Genomic DNA, 26472 nt, shown 5'->3' on the forward strand with positions numbered 1-26472 from the left:
TGAACAGAACATTTACAACAGAGGAGCCAAAGGGAGAGAAACAATGTTTTGAATTTTTTTTCGATCTTGCGATTTATCGGTTTATCCAATTGACGAACTGAATTCAGTTTAGGGATCGTTGACATGAGATCTTCGGTTTGAGGTATTATATTTTTGGAGGTGTTTGAAATTCTTCGATTTCTGGAATAAATCCGATAAATTGTTAAATCATACAAAAATTGAAGATTGTTGAATATTGTATGATTTTAACGAAGAAGAAAAGATTATAGTGGTGTTATTTTGAATTATTCCCTATTTATTATAATTAAGGATTTTAATCATTGGATTGAAATTGAGGATATGTTTATCAGTTGTTATTAATTCTGATTATCTATTCAGAGTCTATGAAATATAATCTATCTGTTGATAAGAAATTTTTGTAGTTTAGGGGTGTTTTTATACAGCATATTAATTGAAGTTAATTTATTGTGGTGTATTTGATGTTAGTATTGATAACTAAATACACTAGAAAATTAATTGTTGAACGATGAAGATGTATAATCGAGTTTTATATTTTTGTGGAATGAATTGTTGTTGGGCTATTTGATGTTATATATTGAGGCTGTTATAATTGTGTTGATACGGTGACAATGATCTGATAATTGTTGTTGAATTATTTAGATACATACCAAGCCTCAGGATCAAAGAAAGAGCCAAATTTTATATATATTCGATTACCAAGTGCGTGTTGACGTACGAGTATATGTTGTTATTGTTTAGTATTGATAAATACTATTGTGTTGAATGATGATAAATCACCGGAAAAAATTGATTTGATATTATATTTGTTGTTGTTTATTATTGTTGATGTTGTTGGCTGTCGGTGATTGGACAACGATTTATTGTTGTTGTCGCTGTAGTAGGGGAGCGACGTTTTGATGATATTGTTGTCGCTGGAGTTGAGATGCGACGTATCGTTCATGTTGTTTGTCGCAGTAGTCGGGGAGCGACGTATTGACGATATTGATGTCGTCGTAGTCCTCAAAGTAGCTTGTGTTTGGGTCTTAGACCCTTGAGATGTGCCTCTTCCACAGGGGAAGTCAGACTCTTCACAAGCCTAACCTCTGCTGAAGAAACGCCATCCAGAAAAAGGTTGCTCCAAGTCTCTGGTGGGCTGAGTGAACATTGACCCGCGGGAACTTGGGAGGAGGAAGAGTGGGTAGGATCTGCGGCTCGGTGAGAAGCTATCACGACCTTCCTTTTCCAGGGAACAATGTGAATATGATCCTCGGAGTCCTCGGGCTCCCTCTCTTTAGTTGGGGGTACTGCAGGCGTGGTCTCGAGTATGGCCTCGACACATTCCCAATGTCGGCCTCAGTCCGGGCCTCATAAAGTGCCTTTTTCTCATTTTCTCGGGCCTCAGTAGGCGCCCGGGATCTCTTTGCTTCTTGTTGGGCCAATTTTTTCCTTTAGGCCGCATTTTTCCTAGCAACCTGCTATTTCTCTTCAGTCGCTTTCTTAGCAGCTCATCTTCTAGAAAGGCCTCCTGCATCTTTGAGTTATCTGTAAAAAAGAGAGTAAAATGGGTAAGTGTTAAACAACGGTGTAAGAAAGAAGCAAATAGTTGGAAGTATAAGAAAGAAGAGAGGAAGAACTGGGTTGAGCGCCTGAGCCAACTAATTCATCGATCGCTTTGTCTACAGGGTCCTCAGCCCGGGCACTGAGCCCATAGGCCGTTAGGTTGTCCGAAGAAATTAGCAAGGAGGAAGAGAATTTTTGCCCTTCCACCAGCTCCAAACTTCGGAGGTAGGGTTCCTGGGATTTATAGTTATTAGGGAGCTCAGGTTGGATGGGCAGCTTGGGAAGGAAGCCGATCAAACATTTGGGAGGAGTGGAGAGTTAAATAAATAAGTAGCGCCCTTTCCATCCCTTCAAAAAAGAAAGAATGTCATAAAGAATCGACTATTCAAGCAAGCAGACAGAGAAAATTCGCCAAACCAACAAGCGAAGAAATAGTGAAAGATGAGGGGATTGATGAGGATGTTGTGTATTTTGAAAAAAATATAGGCTGAGACCATTATCAGGGAAGAATTAGGGTGAAGCAGATTGATAGGAACCCCGAAGAAGCGGGCCACCTCAATGTAGAAAGGGGGGATGAGAAATCTAAGACCATACTACAGACTTGATCCCGGAAAAAGGTAAAGAAACCATCCGGGAGTTGGTCAGCCCTATCCGAGAGGCCCCAAATCAGAATTGGATAAGAAGAAAGGATAGACTCAAGGACCTTGATGTCCTCATCGGCCTCCGGGCGTAGGGTACTCTCCATGGTAGAGAACCATGGGGTATCAGGGAAATAAGGCTGGGATGGGTTGGGGGGCACAGGCCTTGCCCTTACCTTTTTTCAGAGCTCAGGAGGTCCTGGCAGCCTAGGGATTGATTTATTTTTTTGGACTTTTTGAGTGGAAGGGGGATAATTGCTCTTTTGGAAATAAAGGAAAAATCAGAGTGTGTCGCTGTAGATTCATACCCAGATGAGCCACACGTATTCGCTCCGAAGGTGGAAGAAGTGGAATTCAACATCTTAAATAGAAAATGAGAACTTATGGTTGATTAGAGAGAGGGATTGATCGGAAAACTTGAAAATCACTAGAGAAGGAAAAAATGACGCCGATATCTTGAGAATTTAGGAGTAGGAGCATAAAGACATAAAAGTGTGAAACAGGGAAAATCGATCACTGTATATAGGTAAAAGATGGTTGATTTGGACCATTGATCTCTAAACAAATAGGCGGGCGAGGTGCACATCGGAAATTGTTCAGGGAATGCGAAAAGACAGGCTCGGAATACAAAGCAACATCTAACATTTCAGCTGCTAGGGCTTACATCATGCTAGCATCAACCCTACATCACGTGGATTCAAAATAGCAGTGGATTCCCCGCCTAAAACCATTTGGATTATTCGGGACAGCGAGTAGGATTCTAGCCGAACTGTCTAATGGGGGAGCTATGATACCTCCCGGAGATATCCAGGTCATCTCTGGGTACTGATATCACAAGGACCATAGAAGTTGAGTGAACCTTCCAATGCTCGAGAGAGACCGGGATCTCAGCTGAACCAAGGTAGTGTGATCTCGATTAGTAAAATTGGTAGGCATCGCTCCACGTTACAATCATCCACCTGAGCACCCCGGGACAGGTGTCACTTCAGAGTCCATAGGTATGGGACGCCATGTCTCGATAATCATTGGTAGGTCGTTTCAACGCACGTATGAGTGATATGACTTGGCTAGAAGTAGCATGGGCTGTCAGATTTGGTAGTATTAGGGAACACGGCATGAGCGACCATCTCACCTTAATTAACAATTGAGCACTGAAAACATGGTCATCATTAATTTTTCTCTTATAAATACAAGGTTCGTTTGACGTTAATGCATTCAGATATTGTTACACAAAAGAACATACAATATCATTATACTTTTCTTCGCATAAACACTGGACTAACTTGAGCGTCAGAGTAGCCACGCCAGAAAATCTTCTGGTGCCCCACTAACGGTCTTTGCTTTCTTAAGTGTGCAGATTCAAGTCTGCCCGAGCCGAAATGTACTCGGGTACTTCTCATCTAAATTCAAGTGTGCTCGAGCCTGAATCTACTCAATCTGATGTAATTGTCCACTACGCTCAAACCGATTCGCCTGGTTGACTTCACATATAATACTTATTATTTAAACTAAATAACTTGTGAGCAACTATAACTAAGTTCAAGGTCAAAAAATTTCAACTTCGATTGAGTTCGAGCTTTCCATTCAGGCCTGTGAGCCAGATCACTAAATGTACCCTCTCGGTCATAACATTACTTTACGAAACTAATTTCATATTCAAGATAAATCAAGACCACAGTTCAAGTACCTTGAGATGGCTGAAATGATCTTTAAACCCCTTCACAATCTGGGGTCATAGGGAGCTTTCCATGCATTCCATCTTCCCCATTGCATCTGCCCACGAAATCTGGAATCCAGCCCAAACAATTTACTAAACTTTGCATATAGCTTTCATATGTAAATATATGTTTGAAATAATAAATAAAGTATAAAAATATCTAAAATTTAATGATTACACTACACTTACATCAGATATAATTCTCTGCTGAGGTTCAGTCACATATAAAATAGATGCTGCAAAATCAACAAGAACAATTTAATTTAAAAAATGTTCAAACTATCGTCAAATTTTCACAAAAAAAGGCATTAAAAGTGGAAAATTAATTCTAAACGTAAGGCTTGAATTATGGATGCTAATGAACCAAACTATTGGTGAGCTATTCGAAACTTGATCCGATAAAAGCTCGTTTGAGCTCGTTTAATGAGTCCCGTTAAGATAAACGAATCAAGCTCAAACTTTACAATATTCGACTCGTTAGCTCGTGAACATGTTGTTGGTAAGTTAAGGAGTCATCTCTTAGATGAAAAATAGTACTTTTGATATTTGATTTATTGATTTTGCACATTACTTATGAAATATATAGAAAAATCAATTAAATTTATTTATTAAATTAAATTAATTTTTTAATAAAAATGTTATATTTTTCTTTGAATATATAATTTACTTTTTAATGAATTTAATGAAGATTTAAATTTATAATTTATATTTATTAAACTCATTTAAGCTTGATAAAAACTTGAATAAGCTCAGTCATGAATATATTAGTTGAATAAAGCTCGAGCTCGAGTTATTTATAAATGAGTCACGCTCGAACATTCAAGAGTTTGGCTCAACTCGATTACAGCCCTACCTGGAATATTATATGTGCTATAGAAATGATCGTTTAAAATATCAGTATAAATTAATCCCACTTCTTGTTCCGTTTTCTTTCCAAAATTGGATTGGGATTCCACGAGAATTAAAGACGAATCAAACCAAAATAACAGCTATTTGTTTGTGCAGATCAATTGGCCGAGAGAATTGAAGAAAAATTTCTTATTTTTGGTAAATTAAGATCCCAGTTTCACTTAAGGAACGAATCAGGTAATTTGATTGTGTCAGGTCTACGCACTACAAAAAAAAAAGGCAAAAGACAACGGTTTTTCACCGTTGTCGTAGGTCAAATAAAACCGTCGCTAAAGGCCATGTGATTAAAGGGTGTGCTCAAAGACAACGATGAAAAACCGTTGTCGTAGCTACAATTTGCGACGGTTTTTGAAAAATCGTCGCAAATTAATTAGCGACGAAACTCATGAGTCGCTAATTTTAGCGACGGTTTGGCATGATTTCTGTCGCTAATTTTTTCGGTAAAATAAAAAAAATTACTTTTGATAATTTAATAAATATAAAAAAAAACTTACAATCTTACTATGCTAACAATATTCCTGATCTTAACTACATATAAAAATTTACCAAAAATTAAAGAGAAAAAATTTACCCTAAATCGAAACTAAAATCGTGTAAGAGAGAAAAATTTTAAGAGTTGTGAAGTGGTGTGGAGGAAAATGGACCGAAAACGCGGATATTTATAGACAGTTTGCGACAGTTTTTGGTGGCAACGATAATATCGTAAACCGTCGCTATTAGCGACTGTTAAATAAACACCGTTTATTTTTATCTGATATCACTCTTGACTTAAAATTTTAAAAATCATAGATTTAAAAATAATATCTTATTTAACATTTAAATATATATATATATATACACACACATTTATCGCGTGCAAATAACACCACATACTAATATACGTGGATAGCCTCATTTTATTAATGTTGGTCATTGGTTGTGTAAAATTAATTTTGTCAATGAAAGTAATTGGTTGTGTAATTACATGCCTTATGAATTTCTTTTTTTTTTTTTTTACTTATTCAATTTGGAAAATGGGAATCAAAATCGAAATCAAGATCCTATCTTGTCTCTCTATCTGTGTCTGAAGTCTTATTGTTGAATTTCCTTCATAAGCGGAGCTGAGTTTTGGTTCTTGTTCGCGGTAATGCTAATAAGTCGGGCCTCCCTCAAATTTGGAACCACTGCAACAAAGAAACTTTGCCTTTCAGACAACATCAATCAATATCAATGCGAAACGAGTCTCCTACGTTTCTTGCATGCCCCATTTTCCTTCATTTTTTTTTATTTTCTGTCCATAATTCTTTCATCGTTCCGTTTCTCTTTGTGCCGGAGTGGTGGCTTCATTGAAGCGGCGGGTACATTCCGAGACCGCCGCTGCCGATATGACTACTACTAATCCCGAAGCCATGCAGAACGACCTCGAGTCCGCAGCTGGCTGGGCAGGCGACGAGGAGTTCTCTGATCCTTTTGACATAGCCAATACAAAGAACGCATCTCATGAATCGCTCCGGCGTTGGAGGGTAAGAAACTACTATTTTGATATTTCTATTGATTTGCGTTTGTACCTGCAATGTGGATGCTGATGCAATGTGTGGTGATAAGTGCATGGTAGTTTTAATCTTCTCTAAAGTTTCATCTTTGGCTGATCAATTTCTTGGTTTATTTTTTAATTTGATTTTAGCGATAAGTTGGAATTATTGTACGTAATTTTTTTAAAAAATGGATCTGTTATCATTGGGTTAACGGACCAGCTAACATGGATTAATATCAACGCAATGCTGTTTTATGGAACTCTATCTGCATTATGAGGCTTCTATGAGAAAAAACACGGAACAAGAACCACACATTCATGGGGGAACCTTATGCAAATTCAACTTCAAACAATGACATCGGGCATCATTGAACGGAGACAAATCTGAAAAGATTTTAGTAACAACAAAACAACACAAGGGAGCTAATTTGGTTTGCTTTTGATCATTGTTATTGCGCGGTATACTATGGGTAAATATAATATGTTTTTTATTTAATGATGAATAACAAAAAACTCCCCTTGGGGATTCAAAATTTTGAACGATAATGTATATCTTTATGAATTTATGTGCTCGTGAATGCTATGAGGAGTTATTGAAATGATACTTCTATTGATCAATACACTAGCATATATGTCTAATTTCTGGACTTGCTATCCTTTACAGCAAGCCGCGCTTGTGCTCAATGCATCCCGCCGATTTCGATATACATTAGACTTGAAAAAAGAGGACGAACAAGAAAAAAGAAGAAGGATGATTAGAGCACACGCTCAAGTCATAAGGGTAAAACTGAGATACATCAAAGTTAATCGGTGTCGATTCTTTGATTACTGATGTGTAGACAATCTTCTTTTGTAGGCTGCATTGCTCTTCAAATTGGCTGGACAACGAGCAATTGGTATTTGATAGTCTAGCTCTGCTCTTGCACTCGTGTTTCAAAATTTTTGGTACAATAGATGTAATATGTGACTCTCCTGAGCACAGTAAATCCAATCTGCTAAAAACCTTGAAAAAGAACTTGACTGATGATCTTTGGAAAATTTCATGTGGAAAGAACATTTTTTTCTTCTTGGAGCAGAGTTTCTAGAATTAAGTATTTATAATCTATCTAAAGTATTTAACAACATTGTGTACTCAATTTTTTTAAAGTTTTGATCTAGTGATCCAATATTTGCAAAATGAACAATGATGCACAGTCAACTTGTTGCATGTTTCATATCAAGTGGATGTTGTGATGGGTTGATTCTAATTTGGTTCACGCCTAATACCTTCAGTTGACACGCTTTTTCACTTTTCAATGACCGCATGTGTGCAATCAGGTGGTGGTCATGATAAGGTCCATCATATTATACTATCACTCTTGGTTATCTATGTCAAGTTTTCGGCCCATGCATCCCTGTGAGACTCTACACAATGGGTCCACGTAACAGTTCACACTTGTTCCTTGGATCATGCAATCACATGAGGTGTGGGTAGATGGGGATGATTTAGGTTTTCTTGGTTGGAACAAGATGATTAAAGTGCACCATTTTGATAATTAACTCGATTTTGATACTGACAGTCAGAAAGTTTGAGAAATTAGAGTTCCTATATTAAAAATTTGAAAATATCTACTTCTGGTTTATATTCTTGATTGTTCAATCTCTTCAAAAAATCTGATCTGATTATGGTTCATTCAGTACTGGGCACCGCTGTAGCTCCTCCATCTCCTCATGGGGGTTATGCAATTGGACTTGAACAACTTGCTGCAATGACCAGGGATCATAATCTTTCTGCAGTGCGAGAATATGGAGGGGCAAGTCAATATTAACTGTTTTTTTACATCCCTTTTCAGACTTTCATGTGCATGATATGGAAGTGCTAATCTTAATCATGGTCTCTTCAGGTTCAAGGTCTATGCAATTCGCTAAAAACAAATCTTGAAACCGGGGTTTCTGGCGATGAAAATGATTTGTCACAAAGAAAGATTTCCTTTGGATCAAATACGTATCCTGTGAAAAAGGGACGGAGTTATTTGGTAACAGTTTATTAAGAGTAACATTGTTGTATGCCTATATGTCCTTATAAATATCATTTTTTAAACAATATATCTCTTCTAACTTCTTTGATTTTCAATCTTCACAGAGGTTCCTGTGGGAGGCTTGGCAAGATTTGACGCTTATTATATTAATAGTAGCTGCTGTGGCATCATTGGCTCTTGGAATAAAAACTGAGGTGATGTTGGAAAAAATTAGCAACATTTTCATTCCTTCACAAAACTTAAGTTTTATAACTGAAACATGTTTTATATTCAGCTTGCTTTGGTATATGGATTCCTTATGTAAAATTTCATAGTTTTCTGTTATTAGGATCATGACTCCCTAACAAGTGTCTGAGATTGAACAGCCGTCCTACTTATTACAAATTGGTTTAGTACCAGAGTTGGGCTCGGAAAGAAACTATACAAGTTTCTGATTTGATATTCAATACAAACTTTTTTTCTTCCTTGTGTTTCTGCCGTAGTTTTCATTACACCATTTGATAAATTGTGGTTTCAAGTGAGAAGGCTATTTAAAATTGCCACCACTTTGATCAAATATAGTTTCCAAATTCATTTTAGTGAAAAGATGCTTTTTTCATTTCTATTTGATTTTGAGTTGTATGATACGATACAAAAATTATATTATCTATAAACATCGTCATTGTGATCATTAGCATCTAAATTGCCTTGCAAAAATTCTTTCCGATGATCATGGAGATGGTTTTCTCGGAATCGAAACTTGATTTTGTAAAGCAGAAATTACTCAATTATATACAAGTAGATTCCAACGTGTACGTGTATTATGTTCTTGGACCCATTTGATGGAAGGAATTGATTCAAATTTTCCTTAAGGTCTAATTTTTGATGCTGCCTTCTAGGGCCTGGAAGAAGGATGGTATGATGGAGGCAGCATCAGCTTTGCTGTTTTGCTTGTTATATTTGTTACAGGTATGAATCGTCACAGTTGTTGTTACTCCGTGTTTTCTGAGAGAACATCATACTAAAGATTAAACTTTAATAAAATTTGACTAAAAAAATTACATTACCTAATGGATCGATGGTTGATAAGGTATCGCCCGGATAATAGTCTTGTTTAGTATCCATCATTCAGTTTTTATTTCTTCATGGGGAAACCAATTTCATGATCCTCTATTTAAGACGTCCGTGTATCTTTTAACTGCTCTGTATTCTTTTTTGTATCACATTATTACCATGCACATGTGTTTACGAATTTTAGATCACCGGGGCACTCAATTCCGATGTTTTTAATGCATTGAAATTTTCAAACAACAAAATTGTTTTGGATAATTAAAAGAGTAATGGAACAGTTCGGAAAATGTAAACTTCTAACCATCTCTCATTTTTTTACCTATTATCGTTTATATTTCCTTTACTATTGTGACTTTTGAATGTGATGCTAACCAAACAAGTAAATACATTATTTTTCTGAAGTACATGGTTGATTTTTTTACATTCACTACATTTTGCATCTATTTTTTAGCAACTAGCGATTACCGGCAGTCCCTCCAGTTTCAAAATTTAAATGAGGAAAAGCGAAATATCCAAGTGGAGGTAATTTCATCCATGAACTCATGCACATTTTGAATGGAAAACTGATGTTTTTTCTCTTTCTTGATTAATCGATATCTAAAGTGCTCTCAGTCTCATAAAAAATGTTCATATAGGTCATCAGAGGTGGAAGAAGAGAGAAGGTTTCAATATATGAGATCGTGGTTGGTGATGTCATACCCCTTAAGATAGGTGACCAGGTAATGATTGTTTAGATTTTAGTTGGTTTCTGGTAAATTTTTTTTGGCAATATAAATTGTTCGGTGAATCGGCTCATGGTGTATTCCACACAGGTTCCCGCGGATGGAATTTTAATAAGTGGTCATTCTCTTGCCATTGATGAATCTAGCATGACCGGCGAAAGCAAGATTGTAAGCTGGTTGGATCTTTTTTCGCTGAATATATTACGCTTATTGATCTTGTCATGCTCATGTAAGATGCCAATATGTAGGTTCACAAAGACCACAAAGCTCCATTTTTCATGTCGGGTTGCAAGGTAGCAGATGGTGCTGGAAATATGCTGGTACATTTGGAGCTTTTTGCCACTACTATTCGAATAAATTAATTTGTGTAGTTTTTTACCCTGTTAAATACAAGCCAGTTTGATTACTGTAGCACCAATTGTTTTGTTCTTGTACTGGGATAGGTGATACAAATAAGTTAAATAGATTTTTTTGATAAGTAGTTTTATTAAGTTTTTATTCAGGGTAATCCAACTGTTTTTCATTTATTTTTTCTGAAGAATTAGTTTGATTCGTCCACGATGTGAACACACAATCTTATCCAAGCATAAATACTGTGCGATTAGAGCGAGGAGCTCATGTTGCCTCAAGTTTATTACATGGCTAGTATCTTGATATGAAGACTTCTTGTATGCCTGCAGAATAAATGAGTTTTTTTGGTAATCTGTAATTGTTTACCGATGTTAGAAAGGTTGTACAACCAATCTAGTCTTTTGGGAATCATTTAGTATGCAATTCTATATAGGTAACTGGCGTGGGAATCAATACTGAATGGGGATTGTTGATGGCTAGTATTTCAGAAGACACTGGGGAAGAAACTCCATTGCAGGTAGTTATCATACCAGTTTTTCTGAATTATCTATTATCTTAACTGAACCAAATATTTGTCTAGATCCTAATGATACATTACAGGTGCGCCTGAATGGAGTTGCAACTTTTATAGGGATTGTTGGGCTATCCGTGGCCCTTTTTGTCCTTATTATTCTATTGGCTAGGTAAGATGAGTAGTTCTTATAGAATCTTGCTATCTACACTTTTTAAAAGTCGATTACCGTGTAAATTAATTTCATCAGATTTTTCTCCGGTAATTCCAAAAACCCAGACGGATCCATTCAGTTTGTGCGTGGTAAGACCAGCATTGGTCATACAGTCGATGGAGTCATACACATCATAACTGCTGCTGTGAGTTTTCATTTCTGAATAAATACTTCATTTGGTGCCATTTCTCTTCACTGACTGATGTTTGGTATAGGTCACGATTGTTGTTGTTGCGGTTCCTGAAGGGCTTCCATTGGCAGTAACTTTGACGTAAGTCTCATTAACGTGTCTGTTATCAGTCACCTACCTTTTCCCACCTCCAATCTAGTTATTTTGAGCTTGATTTCTCTTTAATTTCCTACAGTCTAGCATACTCGATGAAGAAAATGATGGCTGACAAGGCTTTGGTATGTGATATATTATGGTTCTCTGTCAGAATTTTTGCTTTGTTCAATGATGATATTGTATTCTTCAATCTATGCTATTTCAAGAAATTGCTAATACAAATTGATCTATAGGTGCGTAGGCTTTCAGCTTGTGAAACTATGGGATCCGCAACTACCATTTGCAGTGATAAGACCGGAACTTTGACCCTAAACCAAGTTATTTGCCTTCTGCTCTTGAGTTTGTTTGAATTTAAGTAGATTGGTGCATTAATCAGTTTTCATTTCTTCTTTGAGTCATTTAACCTCGGAAAACACACATTGGCACAGATGACAGTAGTTGAGACCTATATTGGGAGACAGAAAATCCATCCTCTGGAGAACAGTTCACAGTTGAACGCAACAGTTTCCTCTCTGCTAGATGAGGGATTGGCACAAAATACTTCTGGGAGTGTATTTTTGTCGAAGGTACTCTTTCTTCTGCCAATTGGGCCCGCCACTCAGACAGAATTTTAAGAGTCCTTGATTGCACATGAGTAGAGCCTGATAAACACACAGCATAGTCTTTCTCACTTGTGTTATAAATAACTAGGTTCATGAAGTTTAACATTTGAGCTAGAAATTCTTGCCACCCCTTTATTTTTTCCTCAAAATTGCTCTTCAAAAGGGAAACATTATATTGTTTGGAGCTAAATTTAGTATATTGACACACGTTTATCTTGTTTTTGGCATTGTTTGTTTATTTTTTTTCAGGATGGTGATGTGGAGGTTTCTGGGTCTCCAACTGAAAAAGCTATTCTTTACTGGGGTGTCAAAGTATGATAAAATTTTCTCACTGCATCTATATTTCATCTAGAACAAATACTTTTGAATTAATCATTATCATTATCCAAATTTTGCAGTTGGGAATGAAGTTTGATGTTGTGAGATCAGAGTCAATAATTCTTCATGTCTCTCCTTTTAATTCTACCAAGAAGCGAGGTGGTGTTGCTTTAAGGGGGCGGGTAATTGATTCATTTTGTTTATCATTACATTTTCTTGAGTTTTGGAAGTATTTCTTTTTAACAATTAGCATATTGCATGTGCTTCGCACATCAAATCATGCATTACCTGGCACAACTTAATAAATAAGATAATTTTAATTAAAAAAATTAAAATAAATAGAAAATTATGACACTAAATTTTACTTGTATAGTATTTTTTTAACTTTTCTTAATATCAAATAAGTAAATTGGATAATTGAAATTACTCATTTAACTAATTTAGAGTTGTAGCAAAGTCAAGTAAACAATCATATGAAATATTCTCTTGCTACTGAGGAATACCAGAGGCTGAATATCTTTTCCCTTAAGCTTAGCATAGGAATAACTAATTCCTTGGCTAATCAAATTACAATCAGCTAAGTGAAGAAAGAAAACTAATTACGGCTGATAATTGCAACTAGGGAATATATCAGGAAGTTGGGATTTTCAACATAAGGGAAATTTGAGCTAGCATATGGAGGTGTTTGCCTTCACCTTTTGGATGGAAATCATCTTGGAATCTTATGTTATTTTTGTGAACTTAACAGCTTGATTAGTTAATTAAAATTTGGGCTGCTAACCACCTGCTGAGTCTCGTTTATTACCCAAAATGCATTAACTATCCAAATCGTTTACCAGATTTGATAGTGCTCTTGAATCTCTTTAAATTCATTTTTGGAACATTAAATTTTATCTTGTTTGCTTTGGCAGACTAGCTCAAAAGTTCATATTCATTGGAAGGGAGCTGCTGAAATGATTTTAGCCTTGTGTTCACAGTACATTGATGTAAATGGTTCCTTGCAGCCCATTGATGAAGCTAAGGTAATAAGGCAAACTTTTAGTTCAAAAGAATTCACCTCTCATGTGTGTGTGAAAAGATAAAACCGACATGAGATACATAAAAAAACTCGTTTTCTATAATGGAGCTTAAAATGGATGGACATAGAATAGAGATAAAATTAACTGAATGCTTGAGAAACTGAAGAAGTTACTCAGTTATAATTTTATTTGACATGGAAATATCTGGGGACTTCTATTAAGAATTCCAGATGAACATGTTTATTGATGTTTTGAACTTAATTTCAGGATTTCTTTAAAGATGCTATTGATAATATGGCTGCAAGAAGTTTGAGGTGTGTTGCCTTAGCATACAGAACATACCAAACCGAAAAGGTTCCAACTAATGAAGAAGAGCTGTCACAGTGGACCTTACCTGAAGATGATCTTGTTTTACTGGGTATTGTTGGTATAAAGGTCCGTACAGTGAAGATCATTTGTCGCCACTCTTAGTTCCTGTTTCCCTGAATGCTAAGCTAACATATTCTATTACTGATAATAGTTATGCCTTGCTTCTGTCCTTGTCGATTAGTACTCATGCATGTGTTGTATCTTTTACTTTCACCACTAGTAACATTTCTGGTTCTCTCACATTTTGTTTCAACGTGTAGTAACTATTATTTGTAGCATTACTCAGCAAATTCAATTTCAAGTGCAAAGCCGTACAAATAACAAATTGATGTTCCACAGGATCCTTGCCGTCCAGGTGTCAAAGATGCCGTGAAATTGTGCACAGATGCTGGTGTTAAGGTACTTGTTAATTGTCCCACATCGGTTGGATTAAATCTTAGGGAGTTGTATATATGGACTTGGACAATCCTTCCCTTAGAGCTAGCTTTTGGGATTGAGTTAGGTGCAAGTCTTAATCTTAACATAGTATCAGAACTTAGGCCCACCGTTATGTGTTAGAGTGCCCACCTGATAATGTCTTGTAAAATTCACGCTCCAGTTGTTCATTCCTGAGCGTGAGGAGGGTCTGTTAAATTTACCACATCGGCTAAAATAAGTCTTTGGGAGTTGTATAAATAGACTTGGACAATCCTCCACCCTTCAGCTAGCTTTTAGGGTTGAGATATGTCCAATTCTTAACAGTACTTATCTTGTTTTTATGTTTCAAACTTATGGCGATATATAGTGATTTGTGGTTCAAGTTTTTCAATATGATTTTCAGCCTACCACATATATTTATTTTCACTTTAATTAATCATTGAGTATTTGTGTTGATTGAGGAAACAAATAGAACAAGTTATCACTAACTTTAGCACCCACAACTAGCATGATCTAATATTGTATTCGGATTGAGATATCTAAAATCATTTTTCAAAAACCAAACATATAAAACTTGGATTACACTATAATAAATAATGAACTTGCTCTGACTCATTACACAATACCCATTGTTAGTCTGGTTTTTAATGATTTTTCATAGTTTTTTAATGAGTATAATTAATAAAAGTAAAGTTGAAAATGCACATGCAATTTTTAAATGGTCCGGTCAATCAACCTAATTCATGGACTTGTTTGGATGAATTAAATTTCATTTAATTTAGGCACATATATTAATGATTGTGATGGATTTCAAATTCACCATCAAATTCTATTTTCAAATCAAATCTCTTCACTTAAATCCATCCATCTAAATGCTCTAATATTTTGGTTGTATTTTCCGATTAAAATTTTGAATAAAAATTGATGACTGTGACTCCAATTGTCAACCAATAGGTGCGCATGGTAACTGGAGATAATCTTCAGACAGCCAAAGCAATTGCTCTAGAATGCGGTATACTTTCTTCTGATGCAGACACAAGTGAACCAAATATCATAGAAGGGAAGAAATTCAGAGAGTTGTCTGACTCTGAGAGAGAACAAGTTGCAAAGAAGATTTTGGTATGTTATTTGAGAGACTATTTATTGATCATTTCTTCAATACGGGTGATCTAGTGGTGAACCTTGAACATTGTCATGCGAAGGTTATGGGACGATCATCTCCAACTGATAAGCTTTTGCTAGTTCAAACACTCCGTAAACTAGGTGAAGTAGTCGCCGTAACTGGAGATGGAACCAATGATGCTCCGGCGTTGCATGAGGTTCAATTTATTTTGATCACAATCTATTATTGCTATTCTTAAAAGCTACATATCTCCGTTCACGATGCGCCTGTCAACCTATTATATCTGCACACTTGTCAAGCTCATGAGGTTCATACTATCATTTATATTGTTTGCTACTGAAACTTAATCTACCTCCATATCGTATTGATTAGTCACATAAACTATAAAAAATTACATAACTAAACTTTCACAGGGTGTAAAACCATTTGCAGATTCTAATAAACAGAAACTTGTTTCCAAGACCTCTTGACAGTTTATTTGCATACTTGAATGGTTTAGCATTAACTGTCAGCAAAATTCCTGCGTAAATTTGATACTGTAGTTTATGGGAAACCACCGCAGATAAAAACGTGTTTGAAGAGTGTGCCTGTCGCACTTATTTCTTAATGTTTTTGACTGGAATAGTGTCAAAAACTTCCTTACAAAGGGACACGTGTCTATCCCTTGGAAAATTTTGTTTCTTTCATCTTTAAGAGAAGTTTTATGACCAGTTGAGCACTGTAACTCAAAAGCTTGAGACAACTTGAAAAGACATTGTCTTCTCTCTCCCCAATGGTTTGAGATCTTTGTCCAGTTTGAGTAAGATATTGGTTATTCTACTCATTTTGTGCAGGCTATTACATATGTTCATTTTCAAACTTCTCGGAGATTTGCCTTAAGTTTTGTCTCAATAATGTGTTTGTGATTCAAGTTGAATTAATTCACCCCAATCGCCATCTCATACTGGTGAGATTTCATATCTGTTAATCACAACCTTCATTTTATCAATTTTAGGCCGATATAGGTCTTTCCATGGGTATACAAGGAACAGAAGTAGCAAAAGAAAGCTCAGACATCATCATCTTGGATGACAATTTTGCTTCAGTTGTGAAGGTAGGTGTACATGAACTTCAAGTTTCCAGTAAATATGTCAGCGATGATGTAAAGGTTTACTCATGATTTATCACAACTCTTAATATCGTTGAGCAACACTCACTTTATCCTATTCTATTAACCTTAAATTGATAATTGTATAGATTTCTCCGGTTCAAACTCACTTTTAATGTTGCTACACTTCTTATAAATGTTGTTGCAGTAGTTTCTTTTACAGTCTTTGTTTGAAAGGCTTCTGGGAAATTTCCTACGTCTATCATTTGCTCATTTGCTTGTTGTAGGTTGTCCGCTGGGGGCGGTCTGTGTACGCAAATATTCAAAAATTTATCCAGTTTCAACTCACTGTTAATGTGGCTGCCCTTGTTATAAATGTTGTTGCAGCAGTTTCTTCTGGTGATGTTCCACTAAATACAGTGCAGGTACAGTTTAACTTTCCCTTCCCCTTCCCTCTATCTACCACGTAACCACTACCTCTTTCCCCTTGTATTGAGTCTAGCTGAATTAAGTATCCCCTGTTTTATTTGAACTGCTGCCCATTCTGTTGATCATACAAATGATAGATATGAACAAAATTATGAAACTACATATTTTCCATTGCTTAGTGGAGAATAGTTTGTGTTGACCAAAAATAAAAAATATATGTAAGCAAATGTGTCATTTGTATCTTTGTGAGCGTTGTTTACTTAGATTTTTGAAATTTTAATGTCTTAGTTCTTCCCGTTGATTTTCTTTTTGGCACAGCTTCTTTGGGTTAACCTTATCATGGATACTCTTGGGGCTCTTGCGCTGGCTACTGAACCACCAACAGACCATCTTATGCGTAGAACTCCTGTTGGTCGAAGGTTAGAGTTTGCAAATATGTCAATTGGTAGATTTATATTGTTAATCTATTTTGTAATTGAATGAGAAGTGATTTAAAATATATATACATAATTTGACGGTCAATTTCTACAATCATCTTGGTCGCCTTGCACTTTGAATATATGTTAAAGAGAGCTGCATTGCTGATGAAGCGAAATCAAAGATCATCCAAATGCCATGGATTTAACCATGAGGCATGCCTAAGATTTATCCTGATTAATTTGTACTGTGTTTGATTTTCCAGTGAGGATTAATTTTTAGGCCTTTTACAACCCATAGTTACGTTCGACTTTGCCAGCCATTATGAGTATTAGCTGCAAGCAATTTGTGAAACTTTATTGGTTTGTTAGTGTTGAGTTTGAATGACAAATATGGCATTTTTTATCGCATATCAACTGGGACAACCATATGAAATGGCATGCTAAGCTAGAACTTCTTTCCGAGTGTAAAAGTTTGTGCTATGAATATATGACCTTCAGTTTTTTTAAATTCCCTAGGGAACCGCTTGTGACAAATATCATGTGGAGGAACTTGCTTATACAGGTATGGCATTGTGTTATTAAAGGATTTAGTCTACCCTGCTTCATATTGCAAGAACTTTGGGCAATGTATCATGTTATATTGTTGTTATGACAGGCTTTATATCAAGTGGCCATCCTATTACTTTTTAATTTCTGTGGCATAACTGTTCTCAACTTGAAGAACTACTCGACAGAACATGCTAACATGGTGAAGAATACTATGATATTCAATACATTTGTCCTCTGTCAAGTAAGTAAAGTCTAATTCCAACTTTAAAAAAAAATCAAAATAACTTGATAAGAATTGTTAATTATAGTGAGTTGATATCTTAACCAGAATTTTCATTCAAATTCACATGTAAATAAACAGATTTTTAACGAGGTCAATGCTCGTAAACCGGAGGAGATAAATGTCTTCAAAGGCATGACTAAAAATAACCTATTCACTGGAATAGTGGGAAGCACATTTATACTACAGGTGAGGGATATAACGTTAATAGATTCCTGTGGTTTGGACTTCAAATCTCTCCATTTGCTGGGGGACTAACAAGCTCCTTTTTTCAATAGATAATCATCATTAATTTCCTTGGGAAATTCACGTCAACTGTGAAGCTAAATTTTGGTCAATGGGTAATTTGCCTTGTTGTTGGCATTATAAGGTTTGTGCAATCGTTTTGTCATTTATGTTCACCGGTTCAATATCCATATGGTTTGAACTATTAATTGCCCTATATAGGTATCCGGCCTTTCTGTTTTGGTGGTAATCCTTAAACTGTCGGGTTTAGAGGTGAAAATTAGTTAATAACTATCAATAAAATTAAAATGGAAAAAGAAATATACTGAAAGCAGTGATATTAAGTTGTACATGGACATTAAATTGAGCATTTCGGAATTCTTTGTCATCATATCCTCACACCGATGATTTCTACAGTTGGCCACTAGCTGCTGCTGGGAAGTTTATTCCAGTTCCAAGCACACCTCTAGCCAAGGTGCTCATAAAGCCATACCAGCGTTGCATTGCTGCTCGTAACTCTGACTAGTATATTATCCTTAAGTCAATAAGCCCGATACTTCTCTTTACAAAATCAGAGTTGTATGCAAGCAATGATCTTGTTTGTTAATGCTACATCTAGTGTATCTCGCTTTATTGTAATGTTATCATGGTAATCGAGTAAATATGACTGCTAATATCACATACAACTGTCTATATTTTATATTTTAGTTATAATGGAACCTTTTTTTCTCAATATCGTAAACCTATGCAGTTTGCCTTTGTGGTCAAGTAATCATGGTTAAAAATCAATTTTTTTTCTCAAAAGCTTTGTAATTTAATACATCCCCACATGTACACTGAAAACATGAAGATGTAACATCCCAGAAATACACATACTTATTAGTTGGACATTAGGTGATACAAGTCACACAAGCTCAAGTTGATAATTTTTTTTAACTAGTAGTAAAGCACGTGCGTTGCACGTGGGTAAGGTAACGAACTTAAATATACTATGAATATTTATCCTAAATTTGTAAATGAATGTAGACACATAATTTTTTCACAAATTATCCAATAACAAATATTGTTTCACAGCTTATCTATAATTTTAAACAACCATGGTTAATTTCTTTAATTTTTTTCTTGTATGATTTTCGAATATTTCAGCATCTTTTTCATCTTTTTATTTTATTTTTCCTGCTTTTTCTTCGATTAAATTCAGTAATCATATCATTATAGCTAATTNAATAATAATAATAATAATAATAATAATAATAATAATAATTAAGTGTATGAATTATTTTTTAACGAGAAAGAATGTACGTCTGAATTTTGAAGTATAATGAATAGAAAAAATTTGAACAAAATAGAGTGATTAAAATAGATGTATATCATAATTTTAAAATTATTGATATAATTATTTGATATAAAAATTAGGAGAAATACATGAAAATTCAAGAGCAGATAATATATTAATAAAAAAACTCTCACTAGGTAAAGGATGCAGATAGATATTTTATTAGTGAATAATCTCAAATATTACAAAAATAATTAAGAATTGGTAGAGAAAAATGACGAGATATTTACATATTTTCAATTATAATTTAGAATTTATGATTTAGGGTTTGAAAAAAATAAAAATTAAATTAAATAATTTATTTTGTTTACTGAAACATTTTGTCAATGAAAATTTTCTCGGATAATATCTATCAATTGTTTGACTTAATGAATTTAAGGAAAATTTCAAATCTAAAGTTTATTATTTACTTAAATTAATGTAATATTAGTTGAATCATGATAGAAATAAATCTTGTAAGATAGAACGTTTGTCGTTTTACTAAAAGTTATAACTTGTGGTAACAATGTTTAAACATTAGCTCAAATCTTTAAAATCGTATAATAGCTCAAGCGTCACATTTCGATTGCTCTACCCAGCAGAAACAATTATTGTACCACAACAATTGCACTCTTTACAATCAATATTAATCGAACTCGTGACATTAGCTATGATACCAATTGCAAGACCATACATTTTGTCGCTTTACCAAAACTATAGCTGATGATAACTGTGTAACTCTAATATTTTAAACGGTATAGTAGCCCAATCGTCATGCTTCGATCGATGTATCCATCAAGGACAATTATTGCACTCCAACAATCTCACTCCTAATATTACATTCCTTGCAATCTATGAGAATTGATCTCATGATTTTGGCTCTGATATATACCAATTGTATGATCATGCACTTGTCATTTTACCAAAAAGTTGTAACCGATGATAATTGTGCAACATTAACTAAAATCTTTTAAATCGTAAAGCAACTCAAATGTCATGTTTCAATTGTTCTACATAGCATAGATAATTATTGCACCTAACAAATCCGATATGGATGTTATTTACATTTAAGAAATCATTTCTCTAAATAAAATATATGCACACTAATCAATTAATTTCACCAAACACAAAGTAATTTTAATTAATAATAATAAATTAAACACAAATATTAATTGTTGTGGGTGACAACTCTATGCCCTCACCTATGCTCCATTAAGTTGCAATCATAATAATAATGCACAATGAATTAATAAGCATAACTTAATTAACTTAGTAAGTGAGTAATATTAAATAACAATTTTGTTGTTTTGAAATGTGAAAAATAGTTTTGTATGTATATAAATTCATCAAATATAATGAGAAATTAATTAATATGTAGAAAAGAGGAAAAATTGTTTTTTATGTATATAATTCATCATATACAACGAAAAATTAATTAATAGATTGAAAAGAACAAATAAGACAACAAATCAATATATATGATGATTTCGTAGTAGAATGATGTTAATACAATTTGTGAGGCCCGGGGCCGAAGAGGGCGGGGGGTGATCGCCGGTGTCATGAGGTTGCACGGACAATGAGCGGCTCCTGGCAGACTTCTAGGCGGAGGGAACATGAATGAACCGATCTTACACCGGAAGGAGAGGGATTCCAAGACTGTTCAATGTAATGGACTGTACAGTTGAAGAGGGTTTAAAAAGATTTGATATGTACTACTCATACCGTGAAGGTGAATCTTTTTTTCGGTAGCTCATCACATAAGAACTCCAAAGTTAAGCGTGCTTGACTTGGGGCAATCCTGGGATAGGTGACCTCCTGGGAAGTTTCCTAAGGTGCGTGTGAGGGAGGACATAAGCACGCTGGAAAGACTCGTCTTGGTACAGTGAGGACAGTCGTCGAATCTGGGCATTATGTTTTAAGATTAGATGCTTTAAAAAAATTTTTTATGCATGTTACGACATGAAATGAGAAATTATATGATTTTCATGCATGTTGGCTTTGAGGTGTAATTGGACATGAATAAGAATTTTGCTATTGGGCATTAAGAAAGGTTGGAAATGATTTGACTATTTTAAATTTGGTTAGTAAGTACTGATGTTCTACTCTTTGGGTCATAAATTAGTCATGAATATTATGAATGCTTTTGGGACTTGTAGATTTTATAAGAAAATACTGATGGTTCGTGGTTACTAGTTGAATTAATTTTCGAGAAATTCATATAAGGAATAATGAATCGAAGGCTACTACGATCTTTAGAAGTATAAAATGTATATTTTGGGTTTTATGGATTAACACTACTTGAATTTAAGATTTGCAACAATTTTATATTTGGGATGTACTTGTAAATAGCTAAGTTACGTAAGTTTGATGCCATAAGGTAAAGATTTGATTCAAGGGTCTTAGGCTAACAATATTATGGGGTTGATATAAGGTTTAACTTTTAAGTGTTTTATCGATGATAGAAGTTGATCAGTAACTTTGTTGCTAAGATTTATTATGTTGAACTTCATAAATGCTGACGTAATAGGTCGAGGAACATTACGGGTATAGTATAAGAAAATTAAGGTGCGATAAGTTTGGACATCCATATCTAGTATGAGGAATTGTGAGATAAGTCAAATTCAGGTTATAGAGGAATAGAACTAATTCACCATGAGTCGTCTTAAGTTGCGATTCGGAAATGAAGATTTCAGTACGCAAAATAATTAGGATTGAGAAGACATAGGGACAGTTTAACAATTGCTTTATTAGAGTAGCGCGGTGGAAGCTTGGATTACTGGAATACTAGAATTAAAAATCTAAATTTTTTTATTATCGAGGATAAGCGAATTTCGGGGACGAAATTCAATTTAAGAGGGGTAGACTGTAACGCCCCAGATTCGACGACTGTCCTCACTGTACCAAGACGAGTTTTTCCAGCGTGCTTATGTCCTCACTCACACGCACCATAGGAAACTTCCCAGGAGGTCACCCATCCTAGAATTGCCACAAGTCAAGCACGCTTAACTTTGGAGTTCTTATGTGATGAGCTCCCGAAAAGAAGATGCACCTTCGTGGTATGAGTTGACATATCAAATCTTTTTAAACCTTTTTTAACTGTACAGTCCATTACATTGAACAGTCTCGAAATCCTTCTCTTTCCGGTGTAAGATCGGTTCATTCATGTTCCCTCCGCCTAGAAGCCTGCCAGGAGCCGCTCAATTTCCGTGCAACCTCATGGCACCGGCGATCACCCCCCGCCCTCTTCGGCCCCGGGCCTCACATGCCCACCAGCTTCGGCTTGGTTCGTCCCCGAACCCACACCATACTAAGAGAGGTCGGTTCTGATACCAACTATAATGTCTCGCTCATTTTTGAAAGTGCGGAAATATTTTTTTTTAAACTCGCATTTACCTATAGAAAATATAACATTTAAGACTGACCTTAAATATTTGACAGTAAAAATAACCAAACTCATCCATAATCATACGAAAACATAAACTAATAAAAATCTTAAAATCATCAACGTATGAAAATATTCATCTCCTCTCAATCTCATAAATCGCAATGCGGAAAACATGTGGTCCTTGGGTTGTGTTACCGCACCAGGTCTGCCTACTCAGAGTTCAGCACCTCCAGTCTCCTCAGCATCAAACTCACCTACATCACACAAGCCTAGTGAGTTTAAAGACTCAACACACCTGTACCAGGAATAACAAGTACATATACATAGCACACAACAATGAAAAATATCATACTCAACATATCTTTCATGAACTTAAAAGCATAACGTAAACGTGTTGTGTAAAATCATATCGTGTCAAAGCATGTCATCTCATGTCATCATATACGTAAACGTGTCGTGTAAAATCATATCGTATTAAAGCATGTCATCATATACGTATACATTTTCTTTTTAATTGAATTCAGTTCATTAGTTGTGACTTTTGTATCAGCTCTATCGTATCAGCTCTATCAATGGATCCATCTACGTGTAACCACGGTACCGGACGGCGGGGGACATCAGTGACACTCTCACCCGTCAACTGAGTCCGGGCCTATCATATCATCATATCATGTCAATGGAAATACGATCGTCGGGCTCCCTCTGGGGCCTTCTCCCGTAAACGGGCTCTCTCTGGGGCCTTTTCCCTCACGATATCTCCAATCATATCATCGTGTCATCGTGTTAGTCACAACTAAATCACTTTCTTCAAAACGTGTCATCATATTCATCACTTAATAAAAGCATGCATCTACGTAATTTTTCCTTTAAACCAAGCATGCATCATAATTATCGTAATAGAGTAAAAATCGTAAACATGATGCACAAATATTTAAAATATCATAAATTTGTGCTCAGGGCGCTGCCAGGTCCAAAATCTCACCCAGGGTGCAAAATGACCATTTTGCCCTTGGAAACCCGAAAATTATCTTTTCATCTCTAGACGTAAAATTTCACGTTTTTGATATTTTCTTAATTCCATTGACTCTAACATGTCCCCAAATAATTATTTAACCCTACATGAATTTTCTCATATTTTTATTTGGCTTAAATCGATGACTTTTAAATTAATCTTTAAATATAACATATTAATGCGTTTTAATCCCAAATTAAACAAAACCTTAGCATAAAATTCCCAAATTAAAAATTTAGACTTCTAATAATTATTTGAGTTTAATTATAATTTTCCATAATTTTATTAAGCTGAAATCTAGGCGTTTCAATTAATTCTTTGATTAACGTTTCGTGCTGCGACTAAATCCCAGATAAATCAAAAACTCATTATTTTGATCCGAAACTTACCAAACTCTTAAAAATGTCCAAAAACATATTTAAAAGCATCCCTAGACATAAACTCGAGCCCATTTCATAACTTAACCGAATTATTTTTAAATATTGGACCGAGGTCCCGGTTTTAACCCGAACCGACTCGAAACTTAACCAAAATTTCCCAAACTTAAATCGTGACTTAAACCCACTTGACCAGCCGCTAAATCCTCCGTTCCAGACCACTTATGACCCATGGAAACAAACTCAAATGTTGCTGGAAATTTCCAGCACACTTGCATCCAACATTAACCCAACAAGGCTCGATTATTTCCTTCCTAGCTCGACTACGGGATGGACCAGCTTGAACTAAACCATCCTAGGAGCAAGACCAGCTCACGGACCTCCCCTTGGACCGACCCAACCATGCCCTAAACCCCCAAACTCACGGACGTGCCCACAACTCAAACCACTCCACCTTCGAACCGCCCGCGTCCAACCGTGCACTAACCTCGTCGAACCACCTAAGGGTCAAGACCAGCAACTTCCAGCCTTCACCCAGCCCCGTCACAGATCCACAAGGGTTGGCTCCTTGGCTGGGATCGAGCCACGGAATGGTTCAGTCCATGCTCAACCGATCTCTCCCCAACCATACACACAAATCACGCAAGACCCTAGCCACACGCATGAAGCCATCGGCCTTCACCCATAGCTGAGTGTTCCATAGACTTCCTTCACCATTTCACCTTAAACACAGCAAGATCGGCCACAAAACCACAGATCGGCAGTCCCCTTGCAAACATTAAAAAAACGTGAGATGCCAAGAAGATGCAAGCTTAAATCATGAAAACTGAAGCCATGAGAATTTGTCATGAAAATAACTAGCCAAGAATAAATAATACACACATGACAGCATATAACAACGTGAATGATGCAGAAATAATGATACAATGTGTGCCTGGTAATTAATTCGCAAGAAAACCGAAGAACGAGCGTCGGGAATCAAGCTGGGGAATTTTTCTTGAAGGAGAAATGAGCTTGGCCGATGGATGGATGCCATGGAGGTGCTGAAACCGAAGATAATGAATTGTGAATGGGGTGTAGGCTGTTGGGGAAAGTAATAATGGGTGTAGGGTCAATTAAGAATTATTTAAATATTTAACAATTAGGTTAATGGGACTTTATTTTAAATTTAAAAGAAAAAAGAGTTTAAGCTCAATAAACATAAAAATAGGTCCATTAAATTTAGGGGGTGATCGTCGGTGTCATGAGATTGCACGGACAATGAGCGGCTCCTGGCAGGCTTCTAGGCGGAGGGAACATTAATGAACCGATCTTACACCGGAAGGAGAGAGATTCCGAGATTGTTCAATGTAATGGACTGTACAGTTGAAGAGGGTTTAAAAAGATCTGATATGTACTACTCATACCACGAAGGTGCATCTTCTTTTCGGTAGCTCATCACATAAGAACTCTAAAGTTAAGCGTGCTTGACTTGGGGAAATTCTGGGATTGGTGACCTCTAGGGAAGTTTCTTAGGGTGCGTGTGAATGAGGACATAAGCACGCTGGAAAGACTCGTCTTGGTACAGTGAGGACAGTCGTCGAATTTGGGGCGTTACAAGACATATAAATGATTGGGGAAAGTAAAGTGACACAGGTTTGTTATAGATGTTCGGAGAATGAATACTCCTACGTCACCCCTTCTTCCTCCTTAGAAAAGATTCCACTAAAAGACTTTGGCTTTACAAACTTCTTGCAACAGCCCGCTCCAATCAGGACTTATCGCACTGCCTATTTTGGAACTCTTAGTGTTCAATTTACATTTCTGGATATTTAAGAACACTTATTTCACCAGATATCAAAGTTGAATCAAATAACCAAAGGGTAAATGATATGAATAAATAGTTTTGATTCAGTAGCACGTAAATGATCCTTAGATGATCAGATAAATTTCTCTTTCTGTGCGTACTGATTGAGCGATGGAGTATATGAACTTTTAAGAGCGTTCTAAGATCTTTTTGAATGTGCAAGCGAGTTGTAGCATTGCAGCTGAGAATCGAGAGAGTTTCTGCCAGCATA

The 26472-nt window shown here is 35.8% G+C and overlaps 1 protein-coding gene and 1 long non-coding RNA gene across 2 annotated transcripts; one reads left to right on the plus strand and one right to left on the minus strand.

Moving 5' to 3' along the window:
• Window positions 1–6104: 6104 nt before the first annotated feature.
• Window positions 6105–19068, plus strand: LOC140979023 (calcium-transporting ATPase 9, plasma membrane-type-like). Its single transcript, XM_073444379.1, has 33 exons — window positions 6105–6326; window positions 7002–7118; window positions 7194–7233; window positions 8015–8130; window positions 8221–8352; window positions 8460–8549; window positions 9234–9303; window positions 9857–9927; window positions 10041–10124; window positions 10218–10295; window positions 10376–10447; window positions 10912–10995; window positions 11079–11161; window positions 11240–11348; window positions 11419–11474; window positions 11569–11611; window positions 11723–11806; window positions 11918–12055; window positions 12341–12403; window positions 12490–12591; window positions 13321–13431; window positions 13696–13863; window positions 14137–14196; window positions 15169–15333; window positions 15417–15533; window positions 16332–16430; window positions 16712–16849; window positions 17172–17272; window positions 17789–17834; window positions 17928–18062; window positions 18183–18290; window positions 18380–18471; window positions 18744–19068. The coding sequence occupies exons 1-33, from the start codon at window positions 6189–6191 to the stop codon at window positions 18850–18852; spliced, it is 3219 nt and encodes a 1072-aa protein (XP_073300480.1). The 5' UTR covers window positions 6105–6188; the 3' UTR covers window positions 18853–19068.
• Window positions 19069–23058: 3990 nt separating this feature from the next.
• Window positions 23059–25501, minus strand: LOC140978795 (uncharacterized). Its single transcript, XR_012175623.1, has 2 exons — window positions 25350–25501; window positions 23059–23280 (listed from the first exon to the last, which is right to left on the minus strand). It is a non-coding gene; the product is annotated as an uncharacterized lncRNA (long non-coding RNA).
• Window positions 25502–26472: the final 971 nt, after the last annotated feature.

The sequence above is a fragment of the Primulina huaijiensis genome, chromosome 6 (genome assembly GCF_012295235.1).
Source record: "Primulina huaijiensis isolate GDHJ02 chromosome 6, ASM1229523v2, whole genome shotgun sequence".
NCBI lineage: Eukaryota > Viridiplantae > Streptophyta > Magnoliopsida > Lamiales > Gesneriaceae > Primulina > Primulina huaijiensis.